Here is a 17,961-nt window from a genome sequence, read left to right as displayed (position 1 = left end):
TAGAGTGACTCCAGGGTTGTAACTTTTCTGCATTATCCACTACACCTGGCATGCAAGTTCACAAGGAAAGAGCTTTTTTGTTGGTTTGAATGAGAATGGCTCCCATAGTTCATTTGTTTTAATGCTTGGTCCCCAGTTAGTGGAACTGAGAGGTGTGGCCTTGTTGGTCCCCAGTTAGTGGAACTGTTTGGGAAGGGTTAAGAGGTGTGGCCTTGTTGGAGGAGGTATGACCTTGTTTTAATAGATGTGTCACTGGGGGTGGGCTTTGATGTTTCAAAAGCCCATGCCAGGACCAGTCTTTCTTTCTGCCTGCTGCCTGCAGATCAGGGTGTAAGCTCTCAGCTACTGTTCCAGCACCATGCCTGCCTACCTGCTGTCATGCTTCCCACCATGATGGTCATGGATTCACCCTCTGAAACTCTAAGCAAGTCCACATGTGAATAAAATGAAGATTCTGTCACTCAAGAACACTTAATCTGGGGCTGGGGGCACAGTCTATCTAGTTGGTAGAGTACTTGCCTATCATGTACAAAGCCCTGAGTTCGATCCTCAGTACCATATAAACTGGACACAGTGGTGCCTCTAATCTCAGCCCTCAGGAGATAGAGGCAGAAATGTCCGAAGTTCAGGTCATCCTCAGCCACCCTGGAGTACATAAGACCCAGTCTTGGAAACAAACAAACAAACATAACCATCTAAAGCAGTAGTTCTCAACCTGTGAGTTGCAATCCCTTTAACAACCCTCTTTCTCCAAAGATTATTCATATTACAATTCATAACAGTAGCAAAATTACAGTTTTGAAGTATCAATGAAAATAATTTCATGGTTTGGGAGTCATCACCACATGAGGAACTGTATTAAAGGGTCGTAGCACTAGAAAGGTTGAGAACTGCTGTTCTAAAGGAAAAGCATACACATTAGCAATTAAATATAAGTGCTACTGCTTTTTAATGTATAGCTAAAGTACTATGGAGCCATGCATGACAAAATGTTAATTTTCTAGTAGTATCATGCTTCTTTCTCTCATTGGTCAACAGAATCACATAAAGAAATAAATACTGCTTTAGAGCTTTTTTTTTTAATCAGAAAGTTTATTGCATTCATTTACAAACCTACTTGGCAGTATAAATGACAATGTAACTAATGCTGAGAAGGATTTGTCATCTTTGGAAAAGAGAGATCGTTTAACACTCAAAACATTAATTTTGTTTGCTATTACCAAGTAAACCATAATGCAGTCTGAATTTTTTCCTTTTAAAATATATATAGATATATTGCAATTTGGTCATATCAACACAAAGCTGAGACAAAATAGTGAACAGAACTCTATGGGGCATCTTGCTGTGTATCATCCCATGTTTCATAAACAACCACCCTACACCAAGCCTCTGGACATGTCCATGGCATTAAGACTTTAAAATCAAAAATAGCCCTTAAATGGTTCATTGGAATAATAAGGACATGTCACCCAGAGATGGAAAATTCATTATTTTAAAACCATAACCCCTAAATTACTTTTTATGATTTTTGTCTTATTTGAACTGTAGACTTCTAATATCAATGTGAATTATCAATGGTATATGATGCTTTTGTTTGACCTCAACTTATATTAGGTTGAAAAGTTCCCTAAGACTGACCACTGTTACACCCCACTGAGGTCCAAATGACTGTATTTCCATAAAGTAGTCTACATTTCTGACAGACAGCAGTCATTATCCTAATAGATTTGGCTGTGACACTCTATGCTGCTCAGTTAAAAAATTCTAAGGTCAATTTTTCTGTACTTGGTCAATACCAACAAAAACATTGCTAAACCCATTGAATTCTGTCTGCTACTAGTACTCTATGGGGAGGGGCTGGTGTCTAACATTGAATAATTATTAAAATTTTCTTATCATACAATTAACCACAGGTATCATAGTCTCCTAATAAAAGCAAGTATATGCGTTATCATTTGGGCAAGTTCGGATGTAATGCTGCACAAATATAGTAAATGATAACAATTTTAAAACATCTATTCTAGGGAAAGAGTAGCAGCTGGGATCACATTCTCATATGGATGTCTCTCGCAAGGCATCACCGAACTCATTCAGTGCTCTTTTTTTTTTTTTCCTGCCACAGGATACTGGAGAGAAATGACAGCAAAATATCTAGACAACTGTACTTTCTCTCCAAAGACAACGTGGGATTTTATAGTCTGAATTGTGATGTGGTCTGACTTTGGAAAAGTTTCAGGTAAACTGCTAGGTACGCTCTGCCTCGGACACTGGTTCAGGACAGCAGCTTGTGTTCAAACATGAGTATTGGCAGGACTCTACAGGGTAGCTAACTGTATATCATCCCCACTTCCTACGACGGCTATGGAGTCTTCATCTGCTCTGCAGGTTTTCCATGGAAGTCCCTCTTACTTTTGCACACAAAGCTTTCTTTTTTTTTTTCCAAATGGTAGAGTGAGAAAAGACAGCTTTTTTTTTTTTTAAACCTAGCTCCAGAGAGTAACAGGGGACCTCAAACTTAACCGTTATGCTCAAAAGAGATAATATTTAAGGAGAAAAAGGGCAAGTGCTCAATGTTTTGTTTTGTGTTTTTTTAACCAGGAAGCTCCTGTGGCTGCTAACCCATGTGTCTGCCTGATGTTTGTTCCCGAGGGATCAGCCAGTGCTTAACCACTGGGAAAAAATCAATTGTTTCTAAATATGGTCCAGATAATGAAAGAGCAATTGTCCTAAGTGAGCTTACAGAATTAGCCACCTGACCAAATTAACCCATCATGACAGGCACAGGTGTAAAATGCAAAATGACTAGATATTCCACCTCAAAGGCTGACTAGGACAACACTTTCTGGCTATGGCTAGTAGATGGGTATGTAGTAGACAATTATAAATGGACTCCAACAGAATGCCATGCATAGTTTCCAATCTTTAAAACATCAACGACTGCTGCATTCTGTTATGATGCTGCATTCCCTCACAGCCTTTCCACTCCTCTGCATGCTCATATTTAGCAATGCTTTCTTGTATCACTTTGGCACTCTCATGAGATAAAAGCCTTGGGTAAAGATGTATCTGCAATAGTGTACACCGGGCAATTCTCTGTTCTAGTTTCCTGGGAACACTCCATATTTAAACCCAATGCAGGATGATTATTAGTAATGCTCTCATTTACTGTTAGAAGTATCCCAGTTTAGATGCTCAGTTATGGATAACCATGATGGTTATCTTCATCATGTCTTCAGTAAAATTGCCTGTAGTATCCACTGCTCCTCCTTCCTGAGTTTAACCAAGACTCAGGGAACTAACGCCGGAAAAAAAGAGCTCCATTGTGGACTCTAAAAATTTCCATTTCAGTGATCAGCTACACATCTATGGCTGCTAAACTATTTTAGTAATGACCAATTTAATAGGTTCAAATTGTGTATTTTCATTTCCTCCCTCCAAAAAAGGCATTTTTATCAAGCAACTGATAAATGGTAATGATGTAGCAAACAATGGCCATATCATATTCTTGCATTAACAATCCAAACACTACAAAACATAGAATAAACGACTTAATGAAAACACAAACTGAAGAGGAATGGGTGCATAACACATTAGCAATGCAAAAGGCCAGCTTAAGCATAGTTTCTCTAAATCAACAATTAATAAGGAAAGTGCCCTTTTCCCAAATACGCACAAAAATATCTCTGTCACTTCTAGGAAAAAAATTAAGGTAAACTCATTCCTCTAAGTCTATATTACAGCATGTACTACTAAAGGTTTACCATACCCAAGAATCTTACACTTAAATGTACACCCTTTGCACTCATCACACACTCACTCAATCAAAAATAAAACGATTGCGTCTTTGTATTTATGAATAACTGAGAAGTTATGAATCTGAAGGGTAAATATGCATGATGGAGACAGGGATTAGAATGATGCCATGAATCTAACATGGGCCATAGGTCAAACAGAAATACCACATGTATGTATTGATTTCTGCAATACTTATACTATATCTAAAATAATTTTAATTGTACATTTCTCATTCTATAAACAAAAATTTTGTATTTAGATTTGCTCCCATTGCTAGTGTTTATTCGAAGTTTATGCAATCCTACTACCCGACAGGCTGCTTCCTCCAATATTCATACAATCCCTACAATCCTGAATCCAAATGGAAAAAATTATGCAAGAAGGACTCAGGACTATATTCCTTGTCTTCTACATGCTTAGTAATTTCCATCTTCATTAAGTAAATGTGTGGTAACCTGAACAATCCTAGGGGTGTCTCTGTGATGTTAAGGACAACAAATAGATTTTTAATTTTCCAGGGGATAATTACAGTGTCCCCTCAACTCTGTGTCTCTGAAAGGTTCTGCCAAGTTCACCCCATCAGCCAACATCTTAGAACAAGTCACTGGTACTGCAGTTTCTAACCTAACAGCAATGAGAAATCGTGAAGCTCTCTCCTTCCAAACCACCTGTTTTCAACACACCGAGATGGGTGTCAGCCCCAGCTTGGAGCTTTCTGATACATGTCCAACAGCTGCTTATTGGATTAGTTCTCTTCATCTGCAGCGTCAACTGGAAGATGGAGACCTGGACAGCGGGCATGGAAAGAGTTCCATTGCTCACCCAGTAGTTCTTCGATGTCATTCGCTGCTGCTACTGCTGCTGGTGCTGCTGCTGGTGCTGGTACTGCTGCTGCTGCCACCACCGCCATCCTCTCCCTTAGGGGAGGATGAACTGTCCCTTACTGGCAGCAGGTCATAATGGCAAGGGATGTGACTGTTCTTTGGAAGGTCATATGGATCTTGGGTGAGAGGACCATTATTGCTGAATACTCCTTGGACAACACTCACTGTAGGTTCTGTAATAACCAGCAACGACAGCAAAAATTTATCAGCAGGAGAAAATTTTTAAAGGATGATGCTATTTCTTTCAAATATAAAACACAAAGGAAGTACTATATAAAAATCTAGGGAAACAGTTTGAAAAAAAAAACCAATATCTTTTATAATCTTACAGGGAAGAGAACTCTATAATTGTTCAACCAACTGGCACCCAGAAATAGTGTTCAGAGAAAAGGATGAAGAAGTCAAGAGGATGTGCAGAAACCATGAATATGTATCATTGTCTCAAAACACCTTGAGAATAACCTAGTCCAAGACCCTGACTCTACAGGTGAAAGTGTTCTTAGAGGTTACCTCAATTTATGGAAATACTCAACATGTTTACAGCCTTAAACACTGAGCAGAGTTCTCATCTTAGTGTGGTGCCCTTAAAGAACACTTAGGGGATGCTATCACTGACTATAAATAAAGAAATAAGTTCACTATAGTTTCTCCATTAAGAAGATATTTTTATATGATAAATATAGACAGAGAGACTAAAAGATATAGGCCTACTATCTAGTCAACATTGGCTGCAGTATGTTTTGCCTTTTCCCAAATGGCATTCACAGAAGGCACTCAAAATAAGTATCATTTTATATTTAATTACTGCAAATTCATATGAGATTCATATGAGAATACATCTGACATATTAAATAAGTTTAAAATAAAAATGGTCCAATTCTGCCAAAAGTATTAAGTGAATATCACGGATACCGGCAGGAAATGGAGCCACCTGTTTGGTCCAATTGAGCCATTTGTTTTGACATACCTGCTGTATTAACTAATATGATACATATGCTCTTCCACATGTGTGCTGAAATATTTATTATGGTTATAAAACAAAAGATGATGGTCATGTGGGAGATGAGGGAAATTATTTTTAATTTGCTAAATGTTGTTTTCCTGACAAATTCATTTAACATCAATTAATACAATCTCTGTAAAACACAACCACATACAGAATAGGGGCTTACTTAGAGTTGTTTCAAATGGTCTTGTGCTAAGGTTCTTTATGTGGATAGAGAACTCACCAACTTCATAGACATTCCTGTTGGCTGACGTTGAGTTATTGATCTCTGCGTAGGGGGAGTCTCTCCGTGCTGGTGACTTCATCTCCACATAGCCACACTCAGAGCTTTTAGGCAAGAGTGCAGGTGGGTCTTTAATCGTGGCATATGGGTTTTCAGAGCTGCTTAGGGAACAATTACTGGAGTTATAGTCAGAGTTCTTTCCCAGATCTGAGAAGAGAGACGAAAGGGAAGGAATAAGCGCAGTTCACGGGCAACATCATTTCTTGGTGATAATTTCCTTGGGCAGATTAGTTCTTTTTCTTTATGGGTAGGTTTCTCTAACAGTATTTGCTGAAAACAATGGGCACTCTCTACTCATTTTGAAGACAATTTGCTATAAAATTGCCCATCTGTAAAGTAATTTTAGCTCCCCTCTAAAGGGATAACCAAGAAAAATGCCAAGGGTCTGATTTCATTTCGATGATCACATTCAAATACAATTAATTCTGTTCTGATACTATGAGAACATTTACTAATTAAAGCCTTTAAATCAATAAACCAGGAGCTGATGGCCCCAGAAACACAGGATATTTCTAATATCATAGAAAGAGGGGCATTTGTACCATGGAAACTCCTCAGTACTGGATAGCTCAAAGTCATTGTGAAGGGCCGGTGTTAATCATCAAATGAACACACTGATCCCTTCTTACTTCCAGCTATTTCCCAGGCCACATTTCTCTTTCCCCAGACATTGTTTCATTTCAAGAAAATGAGAGTATCCCCTCAGAAAACTGGAACGCTTGCCCTTCAAAACAGATCTGCCTATAGTCATTCTCTCCATGCCCATCAAACATGTTGGCGTCTTAGTACAGTGACTTGTCACATGGAAAATTCTAGGTCATCTTGGCGATGCCATGTTCGCTTATTTTAAAAATTACTCCAGTCTCTGAGATACTTCTTCAGACTTACACCGTACCTTTTAAGGACTTTCCCATGTAACTTCTGTCAAGTCCGAACGCACCTGTGATGAGGAAGGGAGAACCAGCCCATGAGGACTGAAAGTAAAAGGAAACAACATGCCCCACATCTCAAATCAAAGCAGATGATTGCTCCAAAGTGAGCCACCATGGCTCTGCTCAATAATCTTTATACCACATCAATCATGCCCAGGGTTGGACCCAAGTGGGCAGTACGTATGGACACACTCACCTCATCATCCACCTGCTTGTTTGCAGGGCTTTGGAAAAGGCTGAGGAACTTATGTAGGAACAAAGGGACAAGCAGAGAGCAACTGGCAAACCTGAATCAAGCTGAATAACAGGAAGGATGTACCCAAGGCTAGACCTGAGAGTTCACACTCTAACAGCTCCTTCAATGGTCTGATGGTTTTCACATCGTTTTCTCAGCAACTAGCATTCAGTTATAGCATCATCTCAATTATAAGTATGTTGACTTAACACTTTATCAGTCAGTGTTGGATCTTGACAATTTTTTTATTAACTTTTATTTGAAATTGTTGACTTTTCCAGGTTTTTTTTTTTGGGGGGGGGGCATTTATCTACCTAGACAAAACAAGTAGTTGTCTTGTTCTCAAATATCTGGACATCATGGAGATGGGGGCTGGTTTGGAATAAACAGCCCTGCTCACCCTGGGAAAAATGAAATCTGTTGGCAGTGAGAACATGTAAACACTGAAACCAATGAATTTAGTTTCATTCCCCTCTGACAGAGCGTCGGACTGGAACCACCAATCCATGGCATTCGCATTCCCAAGAAGACAGGAAGGCCCCTCTAGTCCCTTTTATGCGATGTAAACGCTACATTACACATTTAGTGCTGAACAGGAAACAAGGCTGGCCCTGGAGCCATGGGGGGAAGAGGAAAGGCAGCAAGCAGAAGCCAAAGCATGTAGCTCCATCACTCCCTTGGTGCACAGCTTTAGGACTTAGCTCTAAGTGTCAGTTTTCTCTTCTCCAAAAACCTGCACTCTAGTCTTACACAGCTATTCTCACCACTAAGTGAAATAGAAGACACACGCGCGCCTTGCAGACTTTGAAGCACCATATAAAGGAATGGAGTTTCAATTTCTGTAACACTTAAGCTATCATCACAACATCAGCATCAGTCCTGCTGTAAGCATTGCAGGACTTTTTTATTTTTAGTCTCTCAAAGAGATGTTAAGAACTTAGTTAAAAGCAGAGAGTGGTGATGTGGGGAGAGGGAGAGAAAGGGGGAAGGAAGAGAGGAGAATGGAGGGCAAACGAGGGTGGGGGAGCATCCTTCATGGCTTCTGCCTCAGGTTCCTGCCTTGATTTCTCTAACGGATTGTGTCCTGGATGTGTAAGATGAAATAAACCCTGTCCTCCTCTAAATGGCGTCTGGCTAAAGGTTTTTTATCACAGCAACAGAACGAACCCAGTACAAAGGCAGTGCATGCATGTTCATTACTGGATTGTTAATCTTCCTCAAACTAACGAGCAAACTGCACCGTGTGCTGGGTGGTGTATCCCAGAAGCTGGCACCCACAATTCCTGATCAGGAGGTTCTCAAAATTAAAACGATTTCATAGTAAAATGGCATTACTGGCCTGCCATTTTAATTCCCTTTCAAGTGTAGAACGGCCTTTCCCTGGAGCTCTACAGTATGAGCTCCACAGTTGACTGATGGGATGCAACGCAAACGTGAGAATTTGGCTATCTGCTCTTAAGCCAGACAGGAAATAAATCCATAAGGCCAAGCCCTTCTTAAGGCAGGGGTGGGAGGAAGGGGAATGCAGTTTTATAATATACTCTTAGTGCTATGAAATGAGATTATTATTGCAAATTAGCTAAAATAATTATTTTTAAGTTTCTTAATTTTTAATTTGCAGTATAATAACTATCAAGTAGACGTAGTCTACATCAGCAGGGGGCCCTTTCAGGTATTCAATAGTATTTGAGACTATAGATCCATCCTGTTCGCAAAAGGCTTGAGGACCACTAATCTCATGACTGTTTCCACATGCGGAAAGGGGGAGAGATGTTGAATGTGGTATTCAATAGCAAGAGGGAACAAAGCGGATCCTCCACCATGGCAAAAGTTGACAGGGTTCTATGGTGATACTGTGTTCCCCAAAATATTGTGCACCCTAATAAACTTATCTAGAGTCAGAGAACAGAACAGCCACGAGATACAGAGGCCAGAAAATGGTGGCATACACGCCTTTAATCCTAGCATTCCAGAGGCAAAGATCCATCTGGATCTCTGTGAGTTCAAGGCCACACTGGAAACAGCCAGGCATGGTTACTCACACCTTTAATCCCAGGAAGTGATGGCAGAAAGCAGGAAGGTATTTAAGGCGTGAGGATGAGGAACTAGAGCCTTGTTAAGCTTTTAGGCTTTTAGCAGCAGTTCAGCTGAGATTCATTCTGGATGAGGACTGAGAGGCTTCCAGTCTGAGGAAACAGGATCAGCTGAGGAACTGGCAAGGTGAGGTGGCTGTGGCTTGTTCTGTTTCTCTGATCTTCCAGCATTCACCCTAATACCCAGCTCCAAGTTTGTTTTTATTAATAAGACCTGTTAAGATTCGTGCTACAGGGTTCAAAGGCCAGATCTAAGAGATTTTAAAAACATGTTACTGGGCCATACAGAACTCCCTCAAGCTTTTTATGGCTTATGTGTTTAACTGTCACATGGAGCTGAGGACTACCTATCAAAGTTTTGGTGAGAAATGAGTTAATGTGGATGAAGCTACTAGCAGGCAGAGATGCTTATCTGTTGATTCTGGAGCCAGATAATAACTCAATCAGTGTTCATTGAACAAATAAGACATTAAGGCTAATAGTAAGCCCTGTAGAGGTGTTAGACATAATTCCATTATTTGGATTGGGTGTGTATTTCTGGTGGATGGTTACACGCTCGAAGCAGAATGAGTGCTTAGATTATCAAGAATGTGCATGCACTTGTGGGCCTCACCAAGCTCATTGAGGTAGCCACCTTGCTTCCAGTCGGCTGGCAGAGTCCCAGTGCAGTCCACCAAAGCACCTCTCTTCCCCGGATTCACATTTTTAAGATTCACAAAGAGCTGATTGTTTTTCGACTATGAAAAAACAAAACAAAACAAACAAAAAAAAACAAGATTTAAGAGGAGACCACACTGGGAGAAAGCAATTTCGGGGTTGATCGCAAGACATCCCCTTGAGGGGAGGTGAAAAAGAGGTGAGGTGATCCATTCCTGGCATGCTGAGTGCACATCCCTCAGTCCCCATTACCTGAAGGGCTTCATCTCACACCGTCACCTTTTACCAATTAGACTTCATTTGAATTATTGTGGGAGCCCACAGAGGTTTCCTAGTGAGATCTGAGCTTGCTTTACCCAGCAGGACTGTATGAGGGTATGACCACGGGTGTGGTTAGCAGGTGTTTGGAAGGGTCCACACTTGGCTGTATCTAGCAAGGGGGAAGTCTTTTGCCTTGCCCCTTGGCATTGTTATAAAAAGCTCTTTTGAATAAAGTTTGTGGCCGGTGGATTTTGATCCAGATCCTCCCGAAGCTATCCTGTGTTTCTGTCTTTCTTCTCACCGACTAGGCCTATCATTCTACCTAATATTTCTTATTCCTCTCTCCTCTTCATAGGAACCCTCTTAAAAGGTGGGAGCAGGCCTCCCACAGATGGTGCCCTGAACAGAGACATAGGTTCAGGCCCCCCACAAATTATAAATGGTGAATTTTAAATTGAAGAAAAAAAATTGTGGGTCTAATTTCTATCAGTGTCTTCATGATGCCATGGGTCCCCAGTGCCTTGGCAGTGCTGATAGGCATAAATATGAGTGTGAGAACCTGTAAGAGACGGGGTGGGACGATGACTATGGTATCTGGGCAATGTGAAGTACTTTTAACTCTCAGGTGCCACTATGAAAAACCAGCAGTGTCCATAATGACAGAGGATTAATTAACTTCACTCCCTGCCCCCTCTTTTGTTCTATTCTTCTTTCCCTAACAGAGAGCTGGACAGTAGTAAGCCAGACAATGGAGATTGGGGGCAGAGGTGGGCACAGTGAGAAGGTGAGTTTGGAACTCAGAGCATCCTGGGGAGGACACTGAAATACAGGTGGTCAGAAAAGATAAACTTGGTGATTTCCCCATAGGAATTTATGTTTTTATTAGCATCAGCACGAGACACAGTTTTAATCTCATGTAAAATTAGGAACACAGTGAGGACTGTTAACAGAGAAAACTTCATGCACACAGCAGCAGTGGAAGAGACCGGAAGCCATTCTAAGCCCCTGGTGAGTTCCCTGGAGATGCTTAGACACACTCGAAGGATAGTTTAGGAAGAATCAAGTGGACAAGATGCAGGACATAGCTAGAGCAGCAGTGGTGAGCTGCAGCCCTCATGAATGTGTGTTCCTTGTCTCTCTCCTCTCCCCATTTTCTGATTCTTGAGGCATTTTTTCCCCTCACCTTGGCAATGGTCATCCTGTCCCTGTTATTGACATGAGGGGATGTGGCACACTGGCTAAGTGTGTGGTAACTGGGATTGGTGAAGTAGTGGCTGTTGGCATTTCCACCATTGCTGTGAGGCAGGGTTTCTGCAAAAAGAGAGGGAATGCTTAAATCAAAATGATAGTACAGATGTTTTCCTCTCCTACCCACCCTACTCATCAAAGCCCCAAGAAGAGCAGGCAGGCATCAGCTACTGCCTCTCTGGAAATTGTGAATGCATCCACAGATGACTGCTCTTAGCTTTGGAGCCTGTAAGACAGATACAGCATCATCCGAAACTACAACAGCTACACCCATCTGCTTTTTTAAACATAGGCAATTTCTTGACACAATTACTCTGCATTGAAAATATACTCTTATGTAAATTGCCTATTTTGCATATTCCCCCAGAATCACAATATTTATAAGCATACAGGCAGGGCTTTCAGTAACTGCTCAAGACTGAGTAAGAATTTCAGCTTCCTCAGTTTAAGAGTTTACTCCTTTTGATGGTTGAATGGATCTAAACGAGGTTTTATAATGGACGGCCTTGGTTCTTGCTAATACCTCGGGTTTGTCTCCTTTATAACTTGGCTCTCTACAGTTACTGATACAGGCAGGATGGAGGATGCCAGGGGAAGCACTCATGCCAAAGACCTCGCTCTCTCTCTCTCTCTTTTTCTCCTCCCCATTCACAGAGGACAGAATTTGGGATTGGCTGTTCAGCAGATTCTATCCACAAGTGAAATTGCCTAACTATAAAGCAACCGTTCATTGACCCCAATTTAAAAATCCTCACAGAAGGGCTAGAAAGGTGGCTCAGTGGTTAAGACGGCTTGCTGCTCTTCCACAGGTTCAATTCCAAGATTCCAAGCACCCATGTTGGGCAGCTCACAACCATCTGTAACTCCAGCTCTGCTGAGGATCTGACTACTTCTTCTGGCTTCCACAGGCACCTGAACACACACACATACACACACACACACACACACACACACACACACACACACACACACACTAAATCTTTTTCAAAAACCTCTGAAAAAAATGAAAGTGATAGTTTTACTACTGCTGTAGCGTAAACCACATCTCTAGGTACAGGTACCTCTTCCAAAGGTGTGGTCACCTCATGGAAAACTGCCAGATGCAATGGACCCACAACCAAACACCAAATTCCAAAGAAGCAGGCGAAGCCTGAATTTCCAAGGAAAGGCATGCCTCCGCGCACTGCAGCCCTACCTGCAATGGTATAATCTGCGTTGATGACCCTCATGGCGGGGGTGTAGGTCACCGCCGGCATGCTGGACTCCTTCCTCTTCTGCTTGTGTCTGTAGATAATGAACAGTGCCAGCAGGAAGAGCACAACGAGAACAAGGATGATGATGCCCGCAATGGCGCCGATCTGATAGGAATCAGCGGGCAGGGCGGTGCTGGTCCGGCTTAAGCTGTTCAGATTGCCCACAATGATGACACCAGCTAGGAGAAGGGGGAAACAAGCTGAGTGTGGGTGATGACGGGCCACATGAAGGTTTGGTCTCTATTTAAAATAAAATAAAACATGAACACTCCCACTGGCCTAATGCCTGGGTATTTTCATTAACTTGGAAACAGAGAAGGGGAAAGACAGACATTCTTCCTCCTCCCTTTCTGACTCTGAGCTCCCAGGAGACAGAATATGAACCCTGAAATTCAGGACTGGGGTTAAGAGCTACTCGTGTATTTCAGATAAAACACAAAGTGGCAATTAGGCTTGGATAATGATTTATCTAATTTTTGGTTTGTTTTATGTATTATCTAGTACTGACCTTACACAGGAATAAATCCTAAATGCCTCCCGTCTAACCCAATCTTTTCACTTATCCTGAGCATTTTTTAAGAATGATTTGCCTTCTAAACAAGCACAGCTCCAATATAAGCCCAGTCCAAGGCTCCTTGTACTGCTAGAGATACCGTCCTCTGAAAAACTATTTTGAATAGCAGAAAGATTTTTTCTTGATAGTTCCTGGTAACAATACCTGGACCTTTACTCATTAAACTCAAATTTCCTGGTGGAAGTCATGCTCAGAACCACCAGAAGAACATTCTCAAAAGACCCTCTGCCCTGGACAGAACTATCTAAGTGCTTCCATGAAAAATATGTTTGACAAATAATTCCAGATGATTATGATACATGCCCTAGCTAAAGCAACATAGACGTACATTTCTTTAAAAGTTAAATATAATGCTGCTGTCCAGTTCAGTCACTCTCTTCTGGAGTGTTTAACCCAGAAGAAATGAAAGCACATGCCATGTGAAGACCGGCATTCATTGTTCACAGCAGGCTTAGGAATAGCCAGACACTGAAAACCATCCAGATGTCCACAGAGTGTGGTATATCTATTCACTGCAATACTACACAGCAGCAAAAGAACTGATCTATTGATTTGCTTAAAAAACATATTTTTAATTTCAAAATATTTATGGCAACTAAACAAAACCTGGTATAAAAAGAGTACCATATGATTCTTTCCATGTGAAATTCTAGAAAAATGTAAATGGTGGCAGAAAGATCAGTGCTTTCCTGCTAACTAGTGAAGAGGTGACAGAGAAGGCCATGAGAAAACAGAGTGATGGGTATTATCTTGATTGTGGTGGTTACTTCAGGGATTTCAGGGATATATACAGATTTTAGAAAACTGTAGCTAAATGTATGTGATTTTCTATGTCAGTTATGCCTAAACAAATCTAAAAAAATCCCAGGAAATTCATGCATTTTAGAATAAGAAAAGCATGCCATCAAAGCTGTGACATTCTGAGAACTAGCTATGGGACCTTGGGGACAGTGTCTGACTTCTCCAACTTTGAGCCAGTTTCCTTATCTATTATAGACAGCCAAGGTAAGACACCCACCCTGCAACCACATAAATAACCACTTAGGCCATATGAGGTTTTATGAGGCCACACACACAACACAAGCAAAAGCACTTAGTACCGAGTGTACACAGTGGCCACCCTCAAAGGGGCGGTCCTTGTTATTTACCAGGACTTTACCTTGATCACACCGTGCCCCTTTCCATCCGGGGCTACAGTAACAGGTGCCGGTGATGTGGTCACAGGTGGAGTTGTTGAGACAGTCACATATCTGGCGACAGCCATAGCCGTATGTTCCTGCGGGGCATTCTGGAGAGGAAATGAAACCACTCTGTTTCCCAAGTCTTGGGAGCCCATACATACCAAGGCTGTCTTCTTCGGTGTGCTGTGTGTATCAGGTGGTGAGTCCTCTCCATGGGTTCCTGCTTAGGTAGACCTGTGCCACCCGAGGTGTGGGAAGCTCAATGGTGGTCCTCAAGCCATGGTGGGGTTCATAGTCCTGCTGCTCAGGACTGAGCCCGTGAACATTATGGCTCAACTCCTAACACATTTGCCTGCTGGATGCCCACTGCTCTGCTGCATGGGTAGAGGGTCTATGGAACCCTCATGGAACCCATGAAAACATGAAAAGAAAACTGATGTGACTTGTACAGTCAGATCTGTGGGTCAGAGGGAACTTGACTGAGCAGTGCAAACTAGAGATAATCCCTTGAGAACTAGAGATAATCTCTTGAGAATACACGTTTTATATAGGCTCTGGAGTTCCCTCTTGAAGACATGTTCTTACTTGGATTAGCTTGAATTGGGAGCAGTTTGGGTTATACTCTAGGTAAGCATTTCACTTGACATAGAATGACCCAGTATAGTCTCAGAGTCTAACACAGTACGATTCTTACGATATATTATAATTTAAAAGAACAGTGTAGGGGGATGGGATTTCACTCTGAAAATCTTCAACACAGATGTTGTTTGAAAAGTGAACAGCAGGGAGCGATGTGCCATCGCGATCAGGTCTGGCCACCAGGAGTCCTGTTTTTAAGGAGCATTGGGAGTGAGCTTAAAAAACACGGACACTTTCATCACTTCAATTCCATGTTCAGAGAAATTATGGAAGTACTGAAGAGGTTTTTCTTAATAAGACCTTAGCTGGTTGCCTGGCATTTGCATGCAAGTCTGTTTAGAGCCTGTGCTGATTTCTAGGCCTAGGTTTAGCAGGCATTTATACACACAGAGATTGCTACACACGCGACTCTCTGGGACTCTGCATTGTATCTGTTTTATGATCACCTGGAACAGTGATGCAAAGCTAACATTGTGCTGTCTTTGTCTTGAACGGGCTCTGGGTGGCTCTTGCTGTATTTGCAGGAGGAAGGTTCCACATAGACATGTTATGCATTAGCACTTAAGGCTGAGACCTCTAAACTGCCCCGGGGCTGTAAAGTTGGAATGGAGAGGAGGAATGTCAATTCCACCCACCTGTCCAGGCCATACCATTTCTAGATCGAGTCACCTTTGAAGCCACCTTCCCAAGAATACATGCACTGGTTAGTGGTGATCTCTCATTTTGCCCTGCCTCAGGGCTTTTAGCATGAGAGAGTGTGCCGCACACAGCTTTGGCCTTTATTGTATTCAGTACTGTACAAAAGCCACAGAGGAAAAGAAAGGTACGCTCATCTTACATACTCCATTTAAGGCTAACGTTCTTGAAAACCTTGTGACCAGAGACATCGTTCGTGGGGGGTGGAAATTAAAACAACAAAGATGGGTAATTCCTTCAGTCTATTATTCTCCCTGAATGGGACTAAAATAAAAAATGTAAAGGCAGCGTGTTGTCTTGAAGATTAAGACTCAGATGACAATTTGTTAGTGGAAAGAGTAAAAATCATCATCAAAGGGTGGCAACGTTTGCCTGGACTCATTCCCACACTAGTTCCTGGGGCTGGCTCCAGGCCCCAGCACTTCTCCCTAACCAGTGCTCTGTCCTCCGATGTGAGTCTGGGTTCACTGCTGCCGTGGAGGGAGACTGGCCATCTCTATCTCTGTTAAAAGCCTCCAAGCCACCATGTTCCAAAAATAAGAGAGGGAGGGAAAGCCAGGGAAAACATAATGGAAAAGTTGGGCTTGCTTTCATTCCTATAGTTTCTCCACTTCCACTCAGCTTGCTGGGTAGTCACTCAGAATTTGGAGGAAAGACAGCCAGCAGGATTCTAGCAGGGAGGTCTTGAGAGGGGGAAATCAACTGTGCTGGTAGCTAACCATTGCCCGAACAACTAGCATCTCTGGGCCCTTGAGAAAGGTGACCCAGGGGCCCCGTGATGCCACGCAGCGTACTCACTCTGCTCACAGTGCCGTCCCATGAATCCTGTGCGGCAGGTACACTGCCCTGAGATGTGATCGCAGTCAGCTCCATTTTGACACTGGCATATCAGTGCACAGTCCTTGCCATAAAACCCCAGAGGGCATCCTGTGTGAGGAGGGAGGACAGTAGCAGTCAGAAGGCTGCCTGTGAGAAACTGGGCTCCTGCCTGCGTGCACTTGAGGTGGAACTTGAAGGACTGCGGATACTCTTGAAGAGTGAAGGTTTTCCCACACACCTCAACTGTCACAGGGCTGCTTAGGAGTCTCGGGTCTGGACTCCTGCAAGGAGATTGTAGTATACAAGCAGGAGACAGGAGAGTTTCCTAGCTGTCAGCATAACCACCACTGGTGTCTTCCTACAAAGCTCCTTGGAGCCCATGAAGGGTGTGGGATTCCCTTCCATCTCCACGCAGTTTCTAGAATCCTGGATTTGAGTTCCCTGGGCTGAAGTGAGTACTTTGTATTTAGGTTGTCTGTATGCTTTTACCTTTAGTACAAAAAGACTCAAATTCTTCTACTAGTCCTGCCCACTGTATCTGTTTTTAACTTAAATCACATTATCAGCATTATCAAATACATGTGGTAGAATGCTTAAGGAAAAAAAACAACAGTGTTTCAGGGGTGCTTTGGAAAGGCCTTTAAGTTTTCACGCTGCTGACCAGCTTCTAAAGCTTACACCACCAGGAGCCTGGGGCAGAACAAACACACACACACACACACACACACACACACACACACACACACACACACGCTCTCTTGGCTTACACGCATCAGCAGCTGCTCTGCAAGGGGGCTTTAGGCACAATGAAAGCTTCAGTCCAGGAAGATTCCTTAGTTGTTTCCAAATATTGTCCATGCCTTTTACTTTGCCATTTAAGGAAAGCTCGAATTTTCAGAAGCCAGAGTGACACACAGATCCCAGATGCCAGCTTGTAATGACATCCTCCATATCCTATATTTGTTGGACACCCACTCTGCACTGGATCCTTAACCTTCATTCTGTCATTTGCTCTTTAGTGGCCTGAAAATACAGAGGTGGGTCTTCCTATGCTACAGATAAGAACTAGGCCTTGAGTATCCCACCACACAGCTATTAAGTGGCAGGCAGGGCTATGGTAAGACCAGACCCATGCAGGTACCACTATGTCATGCTTTGGCCACTTAAAAGGGTTCTCTGTTTAAAGTCTCCCCTGCTTTTTAGAATGATAAATGACCTCACTGTTTTTTTCCCTAAGGAGTTCAGACATCTTTATGGATGCATAATCTTTAGAGAATAGCTTTCAAATTTGCCCTTGCCAATTCTGTCTTTCAAATCTTGGGTCAATAGCATCTCTCTTCCTAGAAACTTCTAGAAGTCTTCTTCCAGCTATTTCTCTATTATACTTACAAGTTAGTACTTAATA

General features: G+C 42.2%; 1 protein-coding gene across 1 annotated transcript in view; it reads right to left on the bottom strand.

Moving 5' to 3' along the window:
* Nucleotides 1-1,253: 1,253 nt before the first annotated feature.
* The window catches only part of Megf10 (multiple EGF like domains 10), a 110,718-nt gene continuing 94,010 nt past the window's right edge, over nt 1,254-17,961 (bottom strand). Inside the window, exons 17-24 of the mRNA XM_059245951.1 lie at nt 16,536-16,664; nt 14,381-14,509; nt 12,590-12,826; nt 11,330-11,457; nt 9,842-9,965; nt 6,864-6,908; nt 5,909-6,115; nt 1,254-4,852 (exon numbers count right to left, since the gene is read on the bottom strand). Of these exons, the coding sequence (XP_059101934.1) occupies nt 4,635-4,852; nt 5,909-6,115; nt 6,864-6,908; nt 9,842-9,965; nt 11,330-11,457; nt 12,590-12,826; nt 14,381-14,509; nt 16,536-16,664 (1,217 nt within the window). The 3' untranslated portion in view covers nt 1,254-4,634. The remainder of the gene's footprint in view (nt 4,853-5,908; nt 6,116-6,863; nt 6,909-9,841; nt 9,966-11,329; nt 11,458-12,589; nt 12,827-14,380; nt 14,510-16,535; nt 16,665-17,961) is intronic.

The sequence above is a fragment of the Peromyscus eremicus genome, chromosome 19, assembly GCF_949786415.1.
Source record: "Peromyscus eremicus chromosome 19, PerEre_H2_v1, whole genome shotgun sequence".
NCBI classification, from domain to species: domain Eukaryota; kingdom Metazoa; phylum Chordata; class Mammalia; order Rodentia; family Cricetidae; genus Peromyscus; species Peromyscus eremicus.
This window is presented reverse-complemented; position numbering and strand designations above follow the sequence as displayed.